The 23,884-nt window shown below is 42.1% G+C and overlaps 1 protein-coding gene across 8 annotated transcripts in view; it reads right to left on the bottom strand.

Annotated features, from left to right (window-relative positions):
• Positions 1 to 1,383: 1,383 nt before the first annotated feature.
• VLDLR (very low density lipoprotein receptor) overlaps positions 1,384 to 23,884 on the bottom strand; it is a 30,053-nt gene continuing 7,552 nt past the window's right edge. For 4 of the 8 annotated variants that reach the window (XM_070248204.1, XM_070248205.1, XM_070248203.1 and 1 more), the window contains 17 exons: positions 18,888 to 19,007; positions 15,154 to 15,276; positions 13,633 to 13,755; positions 11,589 to 11,960; positions 11,362 to 11,484; positions 11,153 to 11,275; positions 10,577 to 10,696; positions 10,349 to 10,474; positions 9,678 to 9,849; positions 8,844 to 9,062; positions 7,814 to 7,932; positions 7,074 to 7,213; positions 6,619 to 6,760; positions 5,618 to 5,764; positions 4,162 to 4,242; positions 2,914 to 3,083; positions 1,384 to 2,037 (listed from right to left, as the gene is read on the bottom strand). In XM_070248204.1, the coding sequence (XP_070104305.1) occupies positions 2,002 to 2,037; positions 2,914 to 3,083; positions 4,162 to 4,242; positions 5,618 to 5,764; positions 6,619 to 6,760; positions 7,074 to 7,213; positions 7,814 to 7,932; positions 8,844 to 9,062; positions 9,678 to 9,849; positions 10,349 to 10,474; positions 10,577 to 10,696; positions 11,153 to 11,275; positions 11,362 to 11,484; positions 11,589 to 11,960; positions 13,633 to 13,755; positions 15,154 to 15,276; positions 18,888 to 19,007 (2,456 nt within the window). In that variant the 3' untranslated portion in view covers positions 1,384 to 2,001. Of the gene's footprint in view, positions 2,038 to 2,913; positions 3,084 to 4,161; positions 4,243 to 4,621; positions 4,706 to 5,617; positions 5,765 to 6,618; positions 6,761 to 7,073; positions 7,214 to 7,813; positions 7,933 to 8,843; positions 9,063 to 9,677; positions 9,850 to 10,348; positions 10,475 to 10,576; positions 10,697 to 11,152; positions 11,276 to 11,361; positions 11,485 to 11,588; positions 11,961 to 13,632; positions 13,756 to 15,153; positions 15,277 to 18,887; positions 19,008 to 23,884 lie in introns of all 8 variants that reach the window. The other 4 variants (XM_070248207.1, XM_070248206.1, XM_070248202.1 and 1 more) reach the window with 3 other exon arrangements.

Here is a 23,884-nt window from a genome sequence, read left to right as displayed (position 1 = left end):
CCTTCAGAGTTTAGATACAATGAATGCTAACCTACTTATCACACAGGCACTTCGGACACCCCATGTCAGCAGGCCACATCCTGTTTAGTGTAACGACTATCTGAAGAGGAAGCAACAGGTGGACAGCAGAGTCCTACCTTCGTGACTACAACCTTGTCCTTCTATATACTTGACCTCCACATGTCCCACAAAAAGTGCCTATGCCTGTCTTTTCACTTTCATCCATTTGACCCAACTCACAAGAAGGTATTTATAATCAAAATGACAGAAGTGACTTCTTCATCTAGGATTATTGATCTCTTTGCCTAAGCCACAAGGAAGATGTTGACTGCCTTATTTATAGTCCGTGTGCAAGTGGAATATGAGATATCCACTGATCCATTTAGCTACTCAAAACATCTTCTCTTCATCTTTTGCTACCATATTGGTCGTTTAATCCCGAGGAAATGTTGCACGTTTAGCAGTGGACTCCCTACCTTACTTTGGACTTAAAGCATCTTCCCAGGGCTTCAAGCCTTATATGTTCCTTTGTTTGCTGGCATCCTGAGACTTTAGAGAAAAGAAGTATTGGCCAATCTGATGGAAAACTTACTAAAGCCCCATGGTACCTTTTCTCTTACCCAAATTCCTTAATGTTTCAGAAATTGTCCTTAGAAGGAATCCATCCTATGCCAGCCAGGCTGAAAAATCAGGAGATATCAGATTCTCCATGAAGTCACACTGGAATAGTGGTTTCCAAACTTTAGTTTACATCCGAATCACCTGAAGGGCTTGTGAAAATACATTCCTAGACTCCACCTCCAGAGTTTCTGATTCAGCAGGTCTGGCACAGAGCCTGAGAATTTGCATTTTTAACAAGCTCCCAGGTGATGCAGATACTAACCCTAACCCCATTGAGAACCACAACTGTAGACTGTTCAAGAGTGCCACTACTATCACCTCCCTCACTCTCTTTACAGTAGACTGTCTAGACTTGTAAGAGAAGAAAGTCCTTTCCCATGCCTTAGAAAGAACCTCTCCTTGAACTGTATATAATGATAGAACATGCAAAACAGAGACTTCAGTGTGAAGAAGAATTAATAGAAACCTTAGCATATGTTTCCAGATCAGGAAACAAATTAATGAGAAGAGGAACTTTCCTCTTAGCAAGAGGAATTCTTGGGACAGGCTAAGCTAGCTTCTTTTACAAAATAAGATTTATTTGGGGGAAGCAAATATTAAGGGGTACCTTGTTCTTTTAGTACTTGTTTGTAAGAGAAACTGGCCAAATAATAGGCTTAGTTATACAACATCAAGATCTATAGCTCATATACGTTGTTAGTAGAACACTTGATACTACTCAGGCTGTTTATAAAAGTCTATCCTAGAGGAATAGGCACAAACCATGGTTAAGCTGCTTGGTTTAATTTTTTTAGCACTTGAAAAAAAAATGTACAGTAGTTTGAACACTCAGTCTTTGCAAACCTCCATTGAGGTCAAAGATTTCATTCATACGTACAAAATTAGTTTACAAATTTTTTGGCAATTTCATCTTAGTAACCCGTTTTATCCTATTGCCATTGTCCCAACCATTGAAAAAGTTTACAATAATTTACATAGAAATATTTTCAAAGTGCTTAAGAATAGTGATTGTTCTCTGGGATATTTACAGATGGCCTATACAATGTATGTACAGGTGGTATACACTACAGCACAAGTTTCGTTGCTGGAATATGGCTTTCTAGGGAAAGTGCATATTTGGCCAGAGGTGGCAATACTGTCTAGAAATTCAAGGGTTACAGATACTTGGTAACCACATCCAAAGCTGAAGTAGAATGTGGACAGGAATATTTACAAAAGTAATATAAAAACAGTCAAGTATACAAGCTTGATCCACGCAAAGATATCTTGACATTTCTTCCAGGCTGGAGGAAGAAAGAGACTTCAGCTGCTGGCTCGGTTACCATTCCGAAGTGGGGTGTTATTGGTTTAGACCTCAAAGGTCAAGCCTTGTCTCAGAAGTCAAGCTAGATCATCGTCTGTGCTTACAACTGATATCTGTGGAAAAGAAAAAGTGGGGAATGAGCTTGGTGGTCACTCATGGGTACCAACTCCAGTCTCTAAGATGGACCTTGCTTTTGAGGTGGTCATTCAGAGACCAAAGGTGCACAGAATGGAAGTCCAATGCAAAACAGCATTGAGTTGTTATCACTAATGCATTTTAACTTGAATTCAGCTGTATCTACCTGGTAGAGAGAGAAAACAGTATGACTGATTCTGCCTGTTCTATTTAGTGATCCTAAGTCTGGGAGAAAAATGTGGAAAGACATGTGTGCCATGAATTGGTCACCATTCTTTGTCTGAGAGAGCTTGAGAGGGAGTACTGAGCACTTGTCTTGTTCACCCTGTTCCCTAAGTGAAGGCCAAATACTCCATTTGGGTTTCAACTGAAGAATAAATAACTGACTCTACTGCTGAAAGAAAAGCTAGCTATACTAAGCAGGATAGGCCACTTTCAAGCATTTGGTAATTTTGACTAAACGTATCTTGGTCAATATACTGACTTTAAGCCAACTCCCCTATATATGATATGCTAATTTACTTTTAAGTATCCAGTAGGCAATGGATTTAATAGTTCAAAAAGGAGCTACTTAGTTCCCGTTAACATGTACATGTTGTTTCTATAAACAAAAATATATCAAGTATGACCTTAAGTTGACTTACTTGTCATTCTGTATGGGTCAGATGCTTATCAACTGACTTAGGCTCTAACAGACTAGACTGTCTAATTTCCAGGTAGTAGATGACATATCTGGTGGCTCCTTGATCCTAATGGCTCTTCCTAGCCCAGGCAGTCATAGCTTGAGTCAGTGGTCTCCTTTCCAAAAAGTCTTACTGCAAGCCATGGTGTATAAAGACACAAAGCTGACTTACTGCTGGGTACGTGTGTCCCACAGAAGCACTGTGTCTACCAATGTCTATTGACAGGTCCTCTTCAGTGGTCTTCAAGTACACAGGATTGTCGAAGTTCATGCTTTTCATGTTCTTGTGTTGCCAATTCCGCCACATCAAGTAGCCGCCTACTGCTGCCATTGCTAAGAGCACTGAAAAGAAAACAGGGTGACTAAGCAAGATCTAGTCAAAACATACGAAAAAGATCCTGTTTAGGGATCCATGACAGTTGATATTAATACAAGTTTCATGTTTTATGAAGCTGGAATAACTAGATGTGAGAATATAAATGGGCCAGGAGCTTGAAATAAGTTCAGACCCACGATTAGTCTGTGGACTGGTGCTGAGGTGGACACATCCATCTGGGCAAGTGCAGGGTCCTGGGCCCCTCCCCAGGCCGCCTGAATTAAAATTGCAGAAGCTTCTGGAGAGTTCAAGTGGTCCTGATGTATTAGCTAAGCTTGAAATCCAGTAATTTAGGATAAAGAGGCCATTTATAGCAAAGTGCCTTAGAATTCACATGTCTAATAATTGCTTTAGAGGTTCTTTTCCCTAGCTTTGAATTTTTTTTTTTAAATTTTCTGAGGAAGATTCACCCTGAGCTAACATCTGTTGTCAATCTTCCTCTTTTTTGCTGAGGAAGATTCACCCTGAGTTAACATCCGCTGCCAATCTTCCTCTTTTTGTATGTGAACTGCCACCACAGCATGGCCACCGACAGACAAGTGGTGTAGGTCTGTGCCCAGGAAGTGAACCTGGGCTGCCAAAGTAGAGTGTGCTGAACTTAACCACTAGGTCACCAGGGCTGGCCCTGAAAATTCTGAACTATTTTTAATTTACCCTCTACAAGTCCTATAACTCCTCAAGGAGGCATTTAAGCATTTGTGTATTGCCTCTGTATTCAAAGGGGAATAGAACAATGCTCTTGACTTGAAGGGATTTATTGTGAAAGAGGGTAAGTCAGGCTAGTGACTCTGAAGTAGAAAGCAATAAGCATCTTGCATGTAATAGTTGAGTATTTATCACTGCCGGTCACCATGCTAAGGATACACTGAAGGGAAAGGTGTGGACTCTACCGTGCCGTGTTGGGGAGGGAGCGAATGTAATTCAGTATCCTGAGTGCTATGACAATACAGGGGGCCGTGGGAGGGGTGTCTCTAGATGAACTAGAAATGCCCAGCTGGTATCTAAGAAGCTTGCCGGATCCAGATATGTATGTAATCTACTTACAGAGGGGAAGGATGGCCCAGGCAGCAGAAGTCCCTTTTGGGGGAACGCTGACCTCCGACACTGCTGTGGTCACGTTGATCCCTACAGGGCAATAAAAGACATCAGTTTAGAAGGATCTGAATTCAGACTTAAAAACTGACCCTGCTGGTAGAGAGCCTCATGCCCTTGCATCTATCATTGATGTTCAGAATCTACTACAATTGTGTACCAGGAAGAACAGGTCTAGAGGTATTTGAGAGTCACGTGCTATAATAGCCATTTCACTAACAGTTCTCTAATAGAAACCTTCATAAGTCAGGGCAGACTAAGATTTGCAGGTTCTAAGTCTCTGAAGCTGAAATGTAGGTTACCAGTCAAGGGCAGAACTAGTAGTTAAAGGCTGCATTAATTATTTAAGAAATAGATACAAAGAGTGTGGCTGTTAGTTGAGATTAACAGTTTGCAGTACTGAACCCAATACCTCCAGGAACTAGTCCACTAGTTGGTGAAATTTCTGTTGTGTTGGTATCTTTTGTCTCACTGTAAGTCACAGTAGTTGCAGTACCTGAATTATAAAAACCAAGAACCTGGTTAATGCCAAGGTTCCAGAGCGGCCAGCTGTTGAGTCCAGACAAGCCATGTGATAGGTTATGATAACACCACCGGAAATACACAAAGCACTGCTGAACTAAGTTGCCTGGTGGACATGTCAAGACTGAGAGAAATAGCAGTCTTTGTGGAAAACCAGATAAACATGAGGCTTTGGGCAGAACAGTCAGCATTTGGAAGTTGACAATTCAAAATGATGCACAGCCACACTTAATGACCCCTCTGCAATGTCTCAGACTCCTGGAAGTTATAAGAAATGCTCTTTACCAGGCATTATACCACGCATGCTAGTTGCAAGGGTGTCTTACAAGTACTTTCTCAGTAAACTGAGCTAGTCCCTGCAGGGACCCGGTATTAAGCTAATAAAAACCTCACAGTATGAGTTCCTTGCTCACAACATGTGAGTTTAATTTTCCACTTAATCAAAAGCTAAGAACAGAAGACAAAAATGCAAGTTGGTTTAAGTGTGAGTTTAAGATATTGTCAACCACTGGGGCCAGGAGGTTTCCAGTAACCATGGCCTTCTTTGAGCATAATTTCAGGCCTCTCTCTTTGGAGGAAAATGTTAAGACTTTGTTTAATTATCTGAAAGTTGGCTAGCTTAGTGCTGTTATGGGACTAATTGGTACAAATCAGTACAGTCACACTGATACTTTACCTATAGACTCATCTAATGTTGAAATGAGTTAAAAGTCAGTTCTGAATAATAACATGAACACCTGGCATGCAACAGTAACAGATATGCTCTCTAATCTATTCCAAGAATTAGTTAAAACCAAGTTCTTAAAATTCAGGTAGTTTTTATAGCTAGTGTCCTATTTGATTGTGTTGTATGTCCTGCTTGTGGCTGAAAAGTCAGAAGCCTTACGTTGGCACTGCTGGCCATTTTCTTCCAGCTTGTACCCATTGGGACAGGAACAGGTATATTTTGGAGAGTGATCATTAATCTGTGGTGCTGGCAGGCATAGGTATTCACATCCTCCATTCTCCATGTCTTCTTCACACCAATTTTTACCTATTCAAAAATAAAAGTCCTTTAAAATAGGTATTCCAGGGCCTGCTATACATAAAGCCCTGTTCTAGATGCTGAAGACATCTGTCCTTGTCCCCAGGGAGCTTAAACTTGTGTTCTGTGTCAAACCTTCAAGTTAAATCAATACCAGTAAAGAATAAATATAAGGGTACATGCAGCATCCTCTAAGGACATGACAGATCCAAAGACCCTTCTTGGATGTAGAGTAAGAGTTATGCCTTAAGCAGATGGGTGTGAGGGAACAGAGCGGGAAAGGAGGTGAGTGACCAGCACTGGCACTTGCTATTGGTCCAAAGCTTATAGCGAAGGCTCCGAGGAAGGAGAGAAGCATGTTCTCCTGGCTTTGTGTTGCCTTGTTCCCACAAAGTGGAAGGAACCCAGCTATAGGGAGGTTTCAGGGTCTCATTTAGATAGAACCAGTCAAGTATTTTGGGCAGGAGATGATAGGACCAGATGTGTTTGAGGATCTACATGATTTTATGTAAGGTGTGTCATGGGCAGAGATAGGAAAAGTTTGTGGCATAAAAGCTACTTCGGAGGCTAGTAAATAGTCTTAGCAAGAAGGAATAAAGGCCAAGGGGATATGGAAAACACTAAAATAAAAGACCGAACATTGAGGGTTGGGAGGGAAGATACGAGCTGTAGTTCTGAAGGTCTTTTGCTAGGAAGTCAGAAATAAAATATACCAAACACCAGGTTTGAAGTGTCTGAGGTAGGGTACAGGAGGGAAAAGTTCATGTGAGAGCAAGCTGAGTTAAAGAGTTCCTTATACCCAACAGGTAGGTCATGCTGCTGCCCTTAAAGTAGACATTAAGGGCTCTGCTTCTCCACGTTACCTGCTGGCTGTACAAGTTCATGGTACACAATGATGTCTTGGGCATCGTTAAGGTTGTTAACTAGAGTGGCCAGCTCCGATCCAGTGAACTTATTGGCACCATAGACGGCTTCATTTTCCCCGTCTATCCAATAGACACGATCCTACAACAGAACCCCCAAATTAGCATGTCCACGTAGGGTTAACACAAGTCAGTATCTAAGGTCGTCATTATTTAGCGGCAATCTAATAGACCAAGTTGATTTAAGGCTGGTCTGGGACATTAGGCGGAAAGCTGTAAGAAGAGCAAGTTTGGGTTTCTTATAGTGCTCCGAGGAATCAGTAGCTACTTCGTCCCTGGTTTTAAGTGAAAGCATGCTCCTCTGCCCTTCCCACCTTCCCGCATGCCTGTTCTTTCTCCTCAAGGTACCAGAGTAACTCAAAGGTATACATTTAGATGTGAGACACACGTCTTACCTCAAATATTGTTAGTGCGAGAGGATGAGCTAGGAACTCCAGAGACTTCAGCACTATCCGACGATCTTGGCCATTCAAGTCCACACTGGATAACATATGCAACTTAGAGTCAAGCCAATAGAGGCGGCTCTTTATAAGGTCTAGATAGGAAAAGAAATGTCAGTGTGTGATAAGTCAGGACTGCTCTGGCTTCCACTTACAATATCTAAGGAATCCCATATTCTACTTCATGGTTCCTTCTTCAGCAGGGGTTCTCACCAGGGTCCCACAGACTGTGTGAAGCAGCATGCAGAATCTGGACCCACGTTCACTTTGGCGGACTAAAGGAGTACTGAAGATTCTCAAAGTAACTGACTTAAGAAATATTACTTACATGACAGAATTATTAAAAGAGGCTAGCATTTGTTGTTCTCTTATGATCCAAGAAAACTCTCATAGGCCTGCAATTCAGAAACTGCTAAGGCACCTATGCTAGGAATATTGAGGATGAGCATTCCCGAGGCCCAAGATTCACTGGATTTGTGTCACATATTAGGCCCAAATGGACAGAAAAGCTAATAATTATAGAGCATGTACTTTGCTAAGTCCACCATTCCGCTTGTGTTACTCAGCTACCCTCATCCAAAATTCCTACTCTAGAAGGAACCATTGTCTGCCATGGTCCAGAATTAACTATGGAGATAAGATAAAACTCTCTGAAGACAGCTGGATTGGGGTCAAGGAAGGACAAACATACATACCAAGTGTAATCCCGTTAGGCCATTGGATGTCCGCTGTCACCAGCGGCCGTCTATCAAATCCATTCATTCCCGCTTTTTCTATTTTAGCTGGTTCACCCCAGTCTGACCAGTAAACAAAGCTGGGAAGAATTAAATCAGAATAAGCCTCAGTGGTTTAGAAGGCATAACGTTGTAGCTTGAGACAAACGTTCAAAGAGTAAATAGAAAACGCTAGGGATTGATTCTCTAGAGACAAACAGAAACACTTAGTCTAGATTATGGTCTGGGTAAACAAAAGTTAACACTTAGAATTTACAAGCTCATTATTAACTCTATTAACCTATGTAAGTCTGACATTTAAATTTCAGCCCCAAGTCACAGGTTGTATATTTCATTTATAAAAGACCAATTCTTTCCTGGGAGTGAAAGAGGCCTATCTGTGAAGCTTTATAGGAGGGGCTGGCTGGATGTGTTCTAGTGAGGCTTCCTGGGGCCCAGCTGTGATTGCCACAGCCTTAGTCAACTTCCTAAGTTGCTTTTCTATATTATTTAGTGGCAAATTTAGCGAAGCTCCTCAGTGAAATGTTTGTAGAGAGGTCTGTTTATTTCAATTGGACTTTCAGACCACCTGCACTTTTAGAGGAAAGCCTTAAGGTAACGTGTTTCCCCAAATCCCCACAATTCAGGCCAGTCCTTAGGTTTGATCATCCAGAGTTCACCTGACAAAGCACTCCGACAAAAATTAAAAATCATTTGTGTAGAAGCTTGGGGGGGCATAACGTTCAGATACAGCTTTTGGTATACATGAAATCAGAAATGTTGTTTCGTTAAGGTCAACCAGCAGTCATACTGCCCTGGGAGGGCCTGTCATACAGATGAGGCCCTCCCAGGGTTGCTTACCCATGGCACCACTGACATCTGGAACCAGATAATTCTCTGTTGTGGGGAGCTAAGTCTTGGGGTTTCAGTACTACCTCAGACATGAGGAAAGCTCCTGGCCTGGGCAGATAGCATCCAAAAGGCTACATGATGAAAAACACAGAATACAAACCCAGATAACGGGTCCACAGCTATGGAGGCGGGCTCTCGCAAGTCCGAGTTAAACAGGAACTTCCTCTTGGTTCCGTCTAGGGTAGCTACTGAAATAGTCTTAGAAGCCGCATCAGTCCAGTAGATGGTCTTGTACACCCAATCAACAGCAATGGCTGCAGGATTATAGACATTGTCGATCATTTTAACATGTCTACCAACCTTGTCATCAATTGAGGCACTGAAATAGAATAGGTCACAAGAAATTTAAGAGTTTTGATACCATCAGAGCCTGGAGAATGGACTTTCTGCTTACAAAATGGTCAACAACTTTGTTCAGAAAGATCTCTAGTAACACCACAGCTTGTCATTCAAATTATTTAGCCATGCTGCTTAAGGATACTAAATTAATAATACTGTAGGTTTTTTAGTTGCTGGTATGTATCCTATATTCAAGAACAACACACTTCTAAGGGAAGCTATTAGTTTCAGCAGCCATCATCTGAGTTTCTATAGCTCCTATTAAGAAAAAGCTGCTACTACCATTTCTAGTTGTAGCAACAATGAACAGTTCTCAATTAACTATAGAGAATGAGGAGAAACATGAGAAATTAAGATGTCATCTGTTCTAATCTTATAGCTACAGCCATCTTTTATTTCATAGACAATTGTTAGTTTCTAATTAGGAACTGATAGTAATTTAATAGTTAAAGAATCAGCATTTAAATTTAATATTCCCAGGTAATAAGATGCTAGATTGCAGCTAGAGACAAGATCAACTCCTTCCAACCTTCCCACAGGCCGAATGACCCAATGACTTATATGCCAAGACACTCGGAATGGAATGGAAAGTTACCTGAAGATGGCCTTTTGGCTTAGATCAGCCCAGAAAAGTTTCTGAGCAGCAATGTCAGCATCGAGAGCCACGGTGTTTCTTAGCTGTTCAACTAGTTGGATATATTCTTTCCTCTCTAAGCCAATCTTCCTGATATCTCTTCGATTCGTGAAGATCAGACTTGGCTCTTTGCCTGCAAGACAGGAGTCAGGTTTATTTAGTTTTGCTGTGAGAAGGTAAGGTCCTTCTAAGTCACCTCCTCCCAACAGAGGAGCTCTTAAAAAGTGAAGGTGTTGCCGAACACCTCAGGAGTACTCTTGCCGGAGTCCACGCCCCTGGGACCTGCAAGCACTTCCTACTGTTCAAGAAGGCAGTCTTGGGGTCACAGCATTCGACATAGGGCAGTCGAGGAATAAGTCACTTATCTGAATTGCACTCAAGTTTCGGAAGCAGAAAGTAAGCAAACCTGGTAGGTATTCATGGCATCAGATGCAAAAGGAATGACCAAGGCAGGTGTCTGGGGAGAACAACCTGCTATTTATCCTAGGATACTGCACTGGGAGGTTAGTAGCATTGCTCTCAAGTACTATTTTAATTTCATGTTTAGTTTGACTGTTGTAGTCACTGGCTGTACCTTTCATAAGCACTTACTCATAAAGGTACCAGAGCAACACCAGTCCAAGTTCATTTACCTACTGCCTTGCACACGCCAGTGGCAAGATCCATTTGATAGCCACGACTACATTCACACTTGTAACCGCCTTTTAAGTTGATACAAATTTGACTGCAGATTCCCGGATTTTGGCATTCGTCAATATCTAGGAGGGAAATTAGAATTAGTCTTGCTGTTCCTCTATCTTACTAGATATTTACTGTCCTTTCCCATCACCCCCGGGGTTAGGTTCTCTTCTTTGACTCACCTCCACAGGTTTTCCTATCTATCAGTTCAAACCCAGCTGCACAGTCACATTCGTAGCCTATCACTAGGTCTTTGCAGATATGGGAACATCCACCATTATTAACCAAGCATTCATTCACATCTGGAATAAAAATGTAGTAGAGTTACTTGACACCTGGTTCCAAATTGACATTTAGCCTATTACATTTAAAATCCAGATTATTTGTGATAACTTATCTAGATAGTCTAGTCAAACTCATGATTTTTCTAAGATCTCATCACTTGTTTTATAAATATGCTTCACAGAGTTTATTGGGGGAATAGTAAGCCTGATCTCTTTGGCAAGTTACCAGCTGGTTAAGCGGTATTTAGTCAAGTTTCTCTATTGCTGATCAGTTACTTTTAAGAAGGTAAAACTATGAGCAAGTTTGTCACTGCTCGGGCTTTTAAGTCATAAAATTTTACTCTTAAGCCTAACAATTGAACTTAGTTCATTAAAAGTAGTTGAACCAGGTATTATGCAGGGTCTAAGCAGCATTAGCTGCGCTGGATCTAATTCACCTTCCCAACTCTGTGCTCAAGCAACCCCTTCACTTACTGCATTCTTTCAGGGGCTCATCACTCCAGTCCCTGCAGTCCTGCTCCTGGTTACATACTTTACTGATGTCTATGCACTCCCCGCTTCTGCACTTGAATTTTCCAGGGCCCAGGCACTGATTGACTACACAGAGAAACACAGAAGAGAGATTCCATTAGTGGGTCTGGTCAGAGCACTCCTCCGACTAACCCACAAGAAGAGACCCTTACCGTTTTTGCAGTTGACTTCATCAGAGCCGTCGACACAGTCTCGGATCCCGTTACACTGCCTGCTGCCATGGATGCAGCTACCATCCTCACACTCAAATTGGTCAGGTCTGCAGGTTCGAGAAGCTACAAAGAGGGAAGGAATACCATGGAATGAAGCCAGCCAAATTGTCCCCAGTTGACACATGGAAGAGAAACAAATATGCCATACTGATGAGAGAGCTACTTACGACAGTTGACTTCATCGCTGCCATCTTTGCAGTCAGGATCCCCATCACATCGCCACTTCTTGTGGATGCACTCGCCGGAGCCACACTGGATCTCGCTGGCCGGGCACTTGGTGTGTATCACTGGCTGGCGGCCACACTGCTCTAGGGACTCATCTGATTGGTCCGAGCAGTCTGCATCATCGTCGCATACCCAGCTGTTGGGGATGCAGGAGGAGGTGCTGCACTGGAACTCGTGGGCGCCGCAGGTGGGCGGAGCACAGTCCAGCTCATCGCTGCCGTCGTTACAGTCATCCTGACCATTGCATACAAAATTCCTGGAGATGCAGCGGCCACTGGAGCAAGTGAACTCATCAGGGCTACACGTTATGTTACCTGTTGAGAGAGAGGATGCCCCACTCAGAGTGTATCAGGATTGGTCCTTTCAAGACTCTTGTCCCAAAATCTAACATGCAGATCTTTGATCACGAATCCTAGTTTTCTAGCTTAATTTAAAAGCTGAAGTGGAATTATATCAATATTCGAGTTCATGGAATACTAGGAAACAGTCTCACATGAAAAGATGCAGGGACACTTGAATAAGAACAGAAATAAAGGATCCAGAAAACAGTTGAAATTAATTTGAGATGAGAACCACAATTGACTCTTAAAGGGACAGGGAACAATAAACTATAACAGAGTTTTAGCAGAGGCTGAGTTATCTTTAAATAGATATACTGCTTATCAGACCAGGCTACATCATTAGCTGACACTATCATGCATCAGGAATACAGGCAAACACATACTCATAATAAGCATTATGACACTATGGCCAAAAAGAAGCCATGACATTATACCACCACCTGTGGTTCCTTCTCTTTCAGTCCTTCAAAGGAGGATCAGGAAGTATTAAGACCTGGTCTTAAATACTTTCATGTTTTTGAAAGGCACTGCTAGGCTAGAATCACAATCTAGCAGCCAGATATACTTATAAATGATAAGCTAGTCAGGCTAGGCACTTTGTACTTTGACTCAAATTCCTGCCAAATGAATTAAGGTCACAATTTGGTGGTAATGAGGGTGGAGACCACGACTCTCTTGGGAAGCAATGTCTACATTTAAGAGGGAAACACTTGGCAGCTCCAGGGCTTACCAATACATAAAGCTCGCTGCTAGGATTGAACACCAAAACTCACTGGACTAGGTGCAGTGGTACTGACCTCAGAAGGGGATTTCTACACACGAGACTGGCGCCTCAACTGCAAGTGCCCTCGGCTCGCTTGTACACTACTGCATCAGGAGGCCTGTGCTTGTCAGACACGGGAGCTGTAGTTTTAGAGGCCCTATAAAAGGGCGGTAGCTTGAAAGAACATTCAAAGCAATGTTTGTTCAAGCTAGAGATTTTCCCAGGGCCTCACCTTTAACAGGTAGCATTTTATGACGCATTTTCCAAGATCAGAAACATGAAAGGATAGGAAACAGAGTTAGCTTTTACAGTCACGAACTGTGACAGGAGACAAAAGTCCCATCTGTTGGGGAGAATTTTCTTTGGGTATCTGCTAGCAGGACGTTAATGAACACTTCTGTCCCAGTTTAACTTTTGGAAAGGTTAAAATAGAACCTAAGGGGCTAAGAAATGCTTGTCTAATACTCAAGGCATTTATTCCAGTAAGCAGATCCAGTTTAGAGCTCAGAATGTGTTTGCTAGCTCTAGTCCTCCTCTAGTTTTACTGAGCCAAAGTGAGGAAGGCTCATGAACTATGTCTTACCAGAGACAGAAGCCCAACTCCAGCTTCACTGAACTACTTCTAAATATAAATGCCTTGAACAACTTACCTTCTTATTTCTATTTGCCTAGAAGAAACACCAAGCTCAATGGTCAATTACCATGTGAACTTCTTTCAGAGATTTAGGGCAGTTAGGAAGTACAAGTAGTTGAGCAGATAGTGAAGTCACTGAAAAGTGAGTCAATGTAACTGTATCTCCATGCTTAAGTTCGCTTCCCCTGCCCACCCTTCTTGGAGAGAAAGGGTCTTTGGGATAAGCCACTCAACACTGATCTTCTTACCACAGTTTTCTTCATCTTCTCCACTGTCACAATCATTTTCACCATCACATCTCCAGGACACTGGGATACACTGAGTAGAACGGGCGCCACAGCTGATTTCATTTATGCGGCATGTTCTCATATCTGTTGATGATATACAGTCTCAAAAGAGCCCTCCAAACTCATCGGTGCAAAGCTGCTGCTCCTGCGCTGCCTGGAAGTGCTCACACCTGTAACTCAGCAGCCTGGCCTACTGGTGACATGTGACTCACTCTCTGAAGCCTGGGTAGATCCTTCGCCAGCTCCATTGCGTAGAAGCCATGCCAAACTATGCTACCTGGCAGTACACCTAAGAGCCTTGACTGTGTTACTCCTTCAGGTTTCCGTGGTTTGCTCAGTTCTGGCTTTTGTTTTACTTGGCATAGTTAGGTTTATTGGCTGGCCTGCTCCTGGACCATTATTAATCTGTGGGCTATCAAGTGGCATACCTAGATATTGTTACTTAATCCCAACTTCATTAAAGGCCAGATAGTCTAACAACTATAAAGTCTTCCCTTGCCCAGATTACTTTACAGGCCTCCTTCATAACCTCCTTTAGATTTACATCTCAGAAGTAGGGACATCCTCTAATTCTTGACTTAACTGGGTCATCCTCCACTAAAACTTGGGGCTGAATCTTTATGGAACCTGCCTTAGTGGTTAGCTCACCTACCTTACCAATGTTCTTATTACTCCCCTAACTTCTTGCCTAGAAAATGGGAATGAACACACGTATCTTTCTCTCTGCTTGATCTTTTTGTAATCGTATTCCAGGCCTAAAATTTGTTCATATTAGACTTCCACTTAGCACTTCAACAAGCCTCTACTGCCTCAAAATGAAATCCAAGACTTTCTTCACCATGACATTCGAGTGATCACAATTTATCTGTCCCAAATCATCCTCCTCTATGATCTCATAGACTTTTTCCTGAGTATCAATCTAAGGATACAGACAACATTTACATGCCTATGAAGTTTCTCGTATTTAAAAACCAGCTGTAAGCTCCCTGCTTTAATAATTTTAGGTTACATGTTTGTTAAAAATCACTATATCATCCTATTTCTAGCCATTTTACCACTTCAGTAGATTATTTTCATAATATAAGAAGCTGTGCATCTAAAAGCTTATACTTGGCCCATGGGGGACCCTTACATCTTGACTTAGCTTCCAGGACCAGAGTACCATCTGCTCAGAGTCATTATTATCAAACATTTGAAATCTATGCACCTAGTCAAGGAGTTCTTAGTCAAATCTGCTGGCTTCAGTCTTAAATATTCAATAGTGAAGCTACCCAAGAGAACGTCAGTCTTGTTAGACTAGGGAGAACATTCTGTAAAGGATACTGATCAACTGTTAATGACTTGACTGACCTTGGAGTCAGCAAGCCTACACTTGCACTAGGCAAAGGAAAACTAACACCAAGTTTTAGATTAAGCAATATTTAGAGCTATGAGACACAGAACAGCATGGAAAAGTTCAAGCACAAAGCAAGTCACACTCACGGCACTGTTCTGGGCTTTCATCAGAACCATCCTCACAGTCAGGATCCCCATCACACTGCCATCGGTTGGGCACACACTGGCCATTGTTGCACACGAAGTCAGACTCAGCACACGTCTTCTTCACTACAAAAGTTTATTCACAGGGTTGAAGTTGAAGTCACTTACCCAAGAGTCCTATATTCCCACTGATGGTAAAACTGCATTTTGATATGTTTTACTCTAAAAATAAAGCTGAGTCAATTAGCACTTAACTGCCAATATCCAGGAGAACCTTAGAAAAATCTTTTTCTCCTTTTAAAGGAGGAAGGTGCTCATTTGAGAGACTCAGAGGATATTGAAGTCAAAGTAAGACAAAGGTTGCCCATTATCTTACAACCCAGGGATACCTCACAACTAACTTTGCCTGTTTTACAATGTTGAGTTAAGTAATAGCTTCATTGTCTTCATGGATTTCTTCCAAGTCATTCAAGTATGTCATTAGTTTACTAGCCAAACATTCCTTCCTATGACTGGATCACAGTATCACTGTTCTAGGGGCATCTCTTAACAACACATGGGTTTAGGGTAGAGAGAGAAGGCCAAGCTCCAGTACTGAATATTGTCACCCCTACAGGTCTACTGGGGCAGAGGAATCCACTCAGTAAGAAAGAGAGAAAGGTGAAGTCTGAGAATGAGAGAAGTCGTATTTAGAATTCAAGGGGTGGGCTAACATCAACCAGCTAAAAGCCATTGAAGCTCCTGTGGAAGCTGCCAATATCCATAATTGACTACCAGAGTTAAAATGGCCTAAGACAAGGTATCAATCCTCTACTAACTCTTACTAAAGGGCAGTAACTCTAACTCTTAGAAAGGGCAGGCCTTTTCTCCTACAATTAGGGTGTCCATGCAATTTGTTGTCCAAACTGAGACCATCTCAGGAGAAAGGGGATATTATTAATTATACCAGGAAGATAAGCATAAAACAAGATTGTCCTAAGCAAACCAGGCAGCTTGGTCACCCTACCCATGAGGAAGTCAGAGAATAAGAAGAGTCTTGATAAATAACCACATAGGGAATTCTAGGCTCATCCTTCTCAGACTACATTCTTCTCTGCCCATGAGCCTATACTTTCTACCTGAATTTCCAGTTTAAAACATTCTTCTCTAACAAATATTCTGTAATGGCAAATTAGCTAAAAGCCAACAATTTTTGCTGAAAAATTGAAAGGGACCACTTTAAGTCAGGGGTTTAAGCTAGGTACAACTCTCAGAGTTTAAAGTCTATCAAACTAGTCACTCTGATTTAGCCTCAGGTATTGTAAAGGAGGGAGATAGTGATTGTAGTCAATTTCTAGAACTCAAGATGAGATGATGAATTACGACGATCAGCCAAAGATTAATCTCCTTGAACCAAGGACACAAGAATGGCCATGTTAGCTCTTAGATTCACACCTGTTTCTAAAATCACTGAAATACTGGAACCTCAGTGTGAACAATTTAAGCCATGTCCAAGGCCCATGTTCTCCTGAGCATGTGGAAAGATGCCAGAGGGTCTGCAGAGTTAATTGCTGTCACTCAACCTGTGGCAATCCTCAGAAGTTGCAAAAGAGGGAGTAGGGGATGGTTGTAAACAGACAATGTGATTTTAAGGATTATAAAATGTTACAGGGATAGAAAGATTGGCTGTACTACAAAGTGTGTGAGCAAAAGATAAATCGGGACAAATTGCTAGAGTTCATCTCTCTCCCTTCTGAGCATAGACCAGGAGGGTCAAGAAAGGCTATTTGAACTGGGCCTTGAGAGAGAGATAGAAATTTAGATGTGCCACAGGAGAAGAGAACTACCAGTCACATACTTAGGGGATCTAAGTTACTGATTAATCAGCTCAGCCCAACGCTTACAAAAGAATGAGTTACTGGGACCCATAGAAACACATGGCTTGTGGAATCTAAGGTGAAGTTGACTAACTATGCTAGTTGACATGCTTGAAAGAAAGCCCTGCTGAAATTGTAACCAAGTTCAATACCAAGAAGTTGGAGAGGAAAAATAGGAAGTGGCTTTATAAGTTTTAAGTAATTGTGTAGCTTTTCCCTTCTGCGGGGAACATTTCAAAACAAGCATCAGAGCTTCCCTGAGCAATGCTCCCACTTTCCTTCTCTCCCTTCACACCTGGAGGCAGAGACAAATTCTGGCCAAGAATATACTTAACTTTTCCCACCTTGCGTGATCTTGATCGTATATGCATCTACCTCCTCACCTTTTCCAAATCCTAGAATTTGGAATCTGGCTAGAGGTTACTTAGGCAGAGACTATTTTAGGAAAAGTCAGTGATGACTCCTAAGATGACCCAGGTTAGTTTCTGAATTAGACGGTAAAAGACGACTTCCAAAACAATGAAGACAACGGCTACTTTCTAAGAAAAAACAAAGGATTTTGCTAAACATATAGTTTAGAGAAGAGGAAGAATTGTCACTTACACCTAGAGAACAGTTGACAAGAGAGAGGCCCTTCTAGTGAGATATTTAGTGAGGGAATTATATTACCTAGGTAACTCAGAAATAGCATGGAACTCAACATCTTGTAGAGTAGATGAAAATCTTAGTGTTAGAATGCAAATGATGGAAACGTGTGGCACAAGAGAACTATTCTTGCTCTTGAAACTGGAGATAAGTTTCTTCCCTGAGACTGTAGAATGGACTTCCTATGCTTCCAAATGAGCTGCTAAATCCACATATTGGCATGCAAACAGCCATGATATTGTTCTGAGAAATCAAGCATAGGACAGTCTGCCACGATGTTTATGCTATAACATTTTAGTAATGATGCATCAAGAAGTACGTAAGGGAATAACAAGATGGCAGTTGATGAAATCTACATTTAGCTTCTATTTTTCTTCTGTACTTCTGGTTTGTATATAACATCTTCTAAAAGGCAAATGACAAGGTTATCACCGACATTCACACACAATATTGTTTCAGGATTTTTACAACACAGAACAAAGGGATCATAAAGCAATCTTCAGCATGTATTTGAGGTAACCAAATGCCATCTTGACATGTAGTTCTCAGTTGTTCTGGCTGACATGAAGTTATATAGATTGCACAAATAGTCTTTTCTCACAATGATCTTTTGATAGATGCTGATCAATGGGTATGGTGGTATACCCCCATTCTCTTGGGGAGAGAGTGTCTTTCCACTCTGCCTAATGCTTTAGAATTAGCATCTACTGTAGGCAGAAAATTAAAAAAGAATCCTTATCCGATCTTTGATTTGTGCTGGCTTTTAGTTTCTATGCCAGGAGTTAATCAACCCATTGAAACTTTAGGGTTTCATGCTGTCCATGGCTTGCTTTCTTTTTTGGAATCAGAGCCATTTGAGAATCAAAAAAAGAAATTTTTCTGTTCTGAGCAATCTCCTGTCTGTCTCTACTTCTGGTTCTCCTCTCCTTTCCCTTAGCTTCCTATATCAAGTGTTTGCCTGATCTAAGATAAACCAGGTCCTGTCATTTGAAAGGAACTCCACTTTACCTTCAACATTCCATACTCAAGTTGACAACTCTATGTCAAACATTCAATTATATTCCTCGAGACCAGAAAGTATAGAATCTTCAGATTGTGGTTCAAACCAATTCTTGGAAGTGGATTCTATTTTCAGAATCTTGATACATTTGTAGGCACTAAGGTAACATAGTCACATTTCAATAAAATGCACAAGTCCTAGTAAGGTGGCAAGTGAGACTGTTTGACTCTACTCACCACAGTTCTTTTCGTCACTGCCGTCAGCACAGTCTTCGTCCCCATCACATTTCCACAAGAGTGTAATACAACGGCCGTTTGTGCACTGGAATTGGGAGGGTTCACATTTGGCTTTTCTTCCTAAAATCAGGAGGGAACACTTAACCAAGCTGGGATACAAAGGTAGTGAGTTAGAGAGGCAAGTTACCCAAAACCTATGCATAGGGGTCCTCTCAGAGGGACAGCTGCAGACTCAGCAGGCTGTAACATGCTAGGGACCAGAGTTGGGTCTTAGGGCAATGACTGACAGTAATTGAGTTCTTAGCTGGGCCCACACCATCTAGGTAAGACTAGATTTCCCAGACTCTCTTGCAGTGAGGCATAGCCATAGGACTAAGTAACGGCTTCTGGCTAACGGAATGTAAGCAGAAGCGGAATATACAACTTCTGGGAAATATCCTTAAAAGGACAGTGAAGCCATTTTCTTTCCCTTTATTCCTTTCTAGTTCCTGAAAATAGGGCATAGTGGCTGGAATAATGATCTTGGGCCAACGGAGCCAGACCAAGATGAAAGGAACCTAGATGGCCCAGAGACTTGACCCTGGACTCCTTTCTCTCATTTGTTTAAGTCACTTGTGTAGCTATAATCTCACAGCGAAATCCTAATCCTTTAGTGGCATTTCTTGTCCACATTCTATACTCATTATTTATGAATGATGCTCCTATGACAAGCAAACTAAAGGAGCTTTAGAAGGGGTAGCAAGGAGTGAGGAGAAATAAAGGTTTAAAACATGGTTCCTCGTCTTAGAATGTGAGGTCTAATTAGAAAAAGACATGTTTACAAAACGGCTCCAAGATAAGATAAAAAGCATCAAGAAGGTACAGCTAAGAGGTAAGGGGAGAACATTTTTAAGGCAGTGATGGGAGAAAAGCAAAGCGATGTCGAGCCACAGACCTGGATTCTGTTTCTCTGCACCTGTTTTCCTCCGCTCAATGTAAGGATATTTAATTCACACGATGGTATGAACTAATACTTGTAGGTAGGCCTCTTAGGTTTTTTGCCTGGCATGGGACAGCTAACATTCAGGTGTTTCCTATCATTAGCAAGTCTGGAGGATGCGATTTCTTTGAGATAAGAGGCAAAGATCTGGTTGCTTAATGCAAATACACCGCAAATATCGGACAAAACCAGTGGCGCCCTATAGCTCATGCGGATTACGTATGGAGGCCTTCCACGCAGAAAGCCTGCCGACTTCCTGCTACCCTTCAGCATCAACAGCTGTGGCCTGCTGGCGGAGGAACAGATGCTCCAGTGACAAGCACAGACTAGAACTCTTGTGTTATGTACACAATACTCTACTTGGCCTCCCTACTACTCCCTGCTGTTTCGGAGCATTCTATACTTTGTGGCTAATTCTCCGGGAGATGAAAATTTGGTCCAAGTCAAGTTTACCATACAGGTGTGGTAACATTCTTAGATACTAAATGGATTGGTTTAAAAACTTGATGTACCACTTTGCTCCCGAGAGTCTAGTAAAGCTAGGACCCAGATACAAAGCAGTATGATTCGATGGCATTTCCTACCTATATTGCATACTATTCTTTCATTCCACAAGTATTTTATTGGGTATAAGATACTAGGAATTGAGAAGGGGGACTGAGGGGAGGGCAGAGTTTGTTGTCAAAAGCACCACCTGCTAGTTTTTCTACTGCAAACCCAAGATGAAGTACCTGGCCGTCTCCTGCCCTCCCCCCGTTCTCTCTGAGGTCTCAAAATAGTCTCAATATTCTCAGCGCTGGGGGTACCTGTTCCAGGGGCTCTTGGCTGTAGTTCTGTATCTCTACTACATCTGAGGACTGTGGGGGTGAGAAGAATCTACTTTGAGTACTTTATTTGAAAAGTAGAAAAAGAACAGTTTGTAGTCAGAGAACACAGATAAAAATACACTTGGAAAGAGTCACGTTGCAGTTTGGATACTGTGAAAACAGAAAGGCTCTCAATTTTTCAAAGGTTTTAGTTAGCAAAGGTTGTTCCGTCAAAATGAGACAAAAACATTGACGCTGATATCCACATTGTCAAAAAGGTGACCCTATAATCTGACTTGGACAGGGACTTCAAAAGCAGGTGTCAAGAAATGGTTTTCCACTCTAGGGTTAGGCCTGGAAGATCTCCTTAAAAACGAGTTTTGAAGCTACAGATTTTATAGACGTTCAAGCTGCCCTGGGATTAAATATGGGCACATAACATGCCAAGGCTGATGTTTAGTCCACTACCGCCTTCAAGAGGGTCTCTGAATGGAGTTGTAACGTACAAGCTTATCAACAATAATAAATGATATTAAAGTCCCAGCAATGCTGCTTCACAAGACAATGTTGAACAGACTCAGGAGAGACAGACACGTTTTCTTAGTGTTTATTCCAATGTCATAAGACAAAAAGGAGTTTAATTTCTACCTTTTCTCATCTCAGATGTTTCCATCTGACCCAAGCTTCTGCCTGGCTGTCATAAAGCTGTGTTTTACCATGTCACACACATAACTCTCCATAAAGAAGAGGGAACAATTGGGGTTAGGAGTGGAGTATGCTCCTAAATGTCCCTGCTTGTTTAAGAGAGGAGCGGGCACGGTGGGTAAGGCTAGCGCGCTTTATCAAGGACCCTCTAAAGAGAGGCACATAAAGACCTGAAGCTTTATGGCCGTGTCTCTTAGTTTCACAAGCACTTTGGGGATTGCTACTGGGCAGAGCGCGCTCCCTAATTCTGTTTAATTCCCTGCATGATGCAGTGCAGCAAGAGCTCAGACACTAAATTGAGACCTGAGCCATCTGACAGCAACTCTGGGTTTTCTGTCCACATTTCAAAAAGATCCCCTCTTTACACCTCCGGTGCTCAACTGGGAATGCACAGGGCTCCAGGAGAATTGAAAGCACCAACGAGTTAAGAAGCTTCTGCTTCCCAAAGCTTTGGGGATTACAGGATTGTGGATGTGTAGTCTATTTCCATCCATGACAGTTAAGTCTCAAGTTCAGGATTACACTTTTAGAAAGGGAACAGGTTGAACTTGAAATCGTCTACACTCTAAGTTCTTTTAATTCTCAGGCTCAGCTAAAGTCAAGGATGCCTCAAAAAATAACCTCAGAAGTAGAAGTGCTAGGTAGTCTATAATCCAGAATCTATCTGTGCAGAAAGGTGAAAAGTTGGAGTAAATGTGATTTTTAGTGGGTTCCTCAGAGCCATCGAGTTTCACAAGATTGCCTTAGTGCCAAAGGGGGTGGAAGTCGGGGGAAAGCCATGGCAGCGGGCAACTGGGTGTTCCACCTGTTATAGCCAGGAAGGCTTGACTTTGAAGACTGGAGTTTTGTGTAAGAATCTGAAAAGAGTTCTATTGCTTTAAGAAATCAACCGTTGGACTAGATCCAGTTTTCCTTCCAGCTCTAATCCTCAGAATGAGTATCTCTACCCCTTTGGGTAGGTGGTTGGAAGTCACTTGTACCTAGTCGCATATGTGGCTGTTTAAATTTTTAATGAATGGATGCCCGGAAGTGTCAAAGAATTGCTTGCTTATACTGTCGCCTATACAGATGGAATCAACTCTGCAGACTTACTTCAAGGCGCCCATGTCCCAGGAGCCTTGCTTACCTAAACAGTTAACGCTGCTACCCAGACATGTTGGCAGTTCACTGGCTCCAAGAAACTCAGGGTTTTTAATGCATATAGAAGTCAGCCTGCTGTTGTCTAATTGTCCCTGCAAGGGTTAACATGGAAGAACAATATGTAAGCTTCAGTGAAAATCTGCACAGACCTTACAGTCAAAACCAAGCCTTCAAAGTAGGCTACAAGTTCCCCTGCAGGGCTCCGAGCGGCACCTTTGCAGGAGCGCTCCAACAGGAATGCCCAGAATATGGAGACGTTTCTGAGTATCAGGCTCAGACACGAACTTCAGCCTGCACAGAGGGACTCACGCTGCCACACTGCTGGGACTAGCAGGGCCAAGTATTCAAATCTCTCCCGCCCCTCCTCAAGGCTGGGGCATGCGGGTGTTATCATCTGCTGGAATTTCTTCAGTCCATTTGTTTGGGCACTTCTGGGGCCGCCAAGGGCATTTATTTTTAGTCGCACTCACTTCTACTGCTTGCCACTTTAATGCCAATCTTTCTAGTCAGAGGCTAAAACTGGTTTTAGGACAAGCAGATTTCCAAGTCAGCAAAGACGTTTTCCTACAGGGAAGGAGTTTAACAAGAGGGTCTAAGGAAGAGGGCCCGAGTGTCAAGCACAGAGGTTGTGTTCTGGCCTTTAAGTCAGCCTGATACTCTGTAAGGACCAGTTTGGGGCCAATTAAAGCTTAAAATTAATTAAAATTAATTAAAAGTTAAATACTTAGGTTAATCCTTCTGATTTACTGAAATAACTAAATCTTACAGTTCAACTGTCAAACAGTTTTTCTATTTACATCAGCTTGAGATGATCTTAGGAATCATGAGTTTTCTTTTTTTCTTTTTTAATTTTTTATTGTTAGCCAAACACTGCTCTAAGACTTCAGTCTCCTGATTCATTTAATTCTCAGTCCTAGAGGGTCAGTACTACTATTCCCCTTTTACATATCAGGAAACCTGTTCGGAGAAGGGAAAGTACAGTAACTTGCCCAAGATCGCCCTGAGCAGAACTAAAATTTGAACTTGGGCTGTCTGGCTCCAGATACTGTGCTACTGAGCTTGCATACCAACTAGAGCACCTGACTCAGGACGATTTCCTTCTAGAATATTCTGTTGACTTGTAATTTAACTAGTAGAGCCAGTTTAAATTAATCCAGAATTAGATAGTTTCACTTGTCAAGATGACACTATCCTAACCCAGCCTCATGGTTGAGATAGAACCCTCCCTCCTTTTCCCCATTTTAGTTTTTAAAAAATGCTGCTAGAATTTCCTCAGCGAGTCTTTTCCTAGCAGGACTACAGGGCTTGGTGTTGTGGTCCAGGGCACATTAGTCAAACTGGAGCTAAGGCCCTCCACCTGGCACACT

Source organism: Equus caballus, chromosome 23 (assembly GCF_041296265.1).
Source record: "Equus caballus isolate H_3958 breed thoroughbred chromosome 23, TB-T2T, whole genome shotgun sequence".
Lineage (NCBI taxonomy): Eukaryota > Metazoa > Chordata > Mammalia > Perissodactyla > Equidae > Equus > Equus caballus.
Note: the sequence above shows the minus strand (reverse complement) of the source record. Positions and strands in the feature narration are given on the sequence as shown.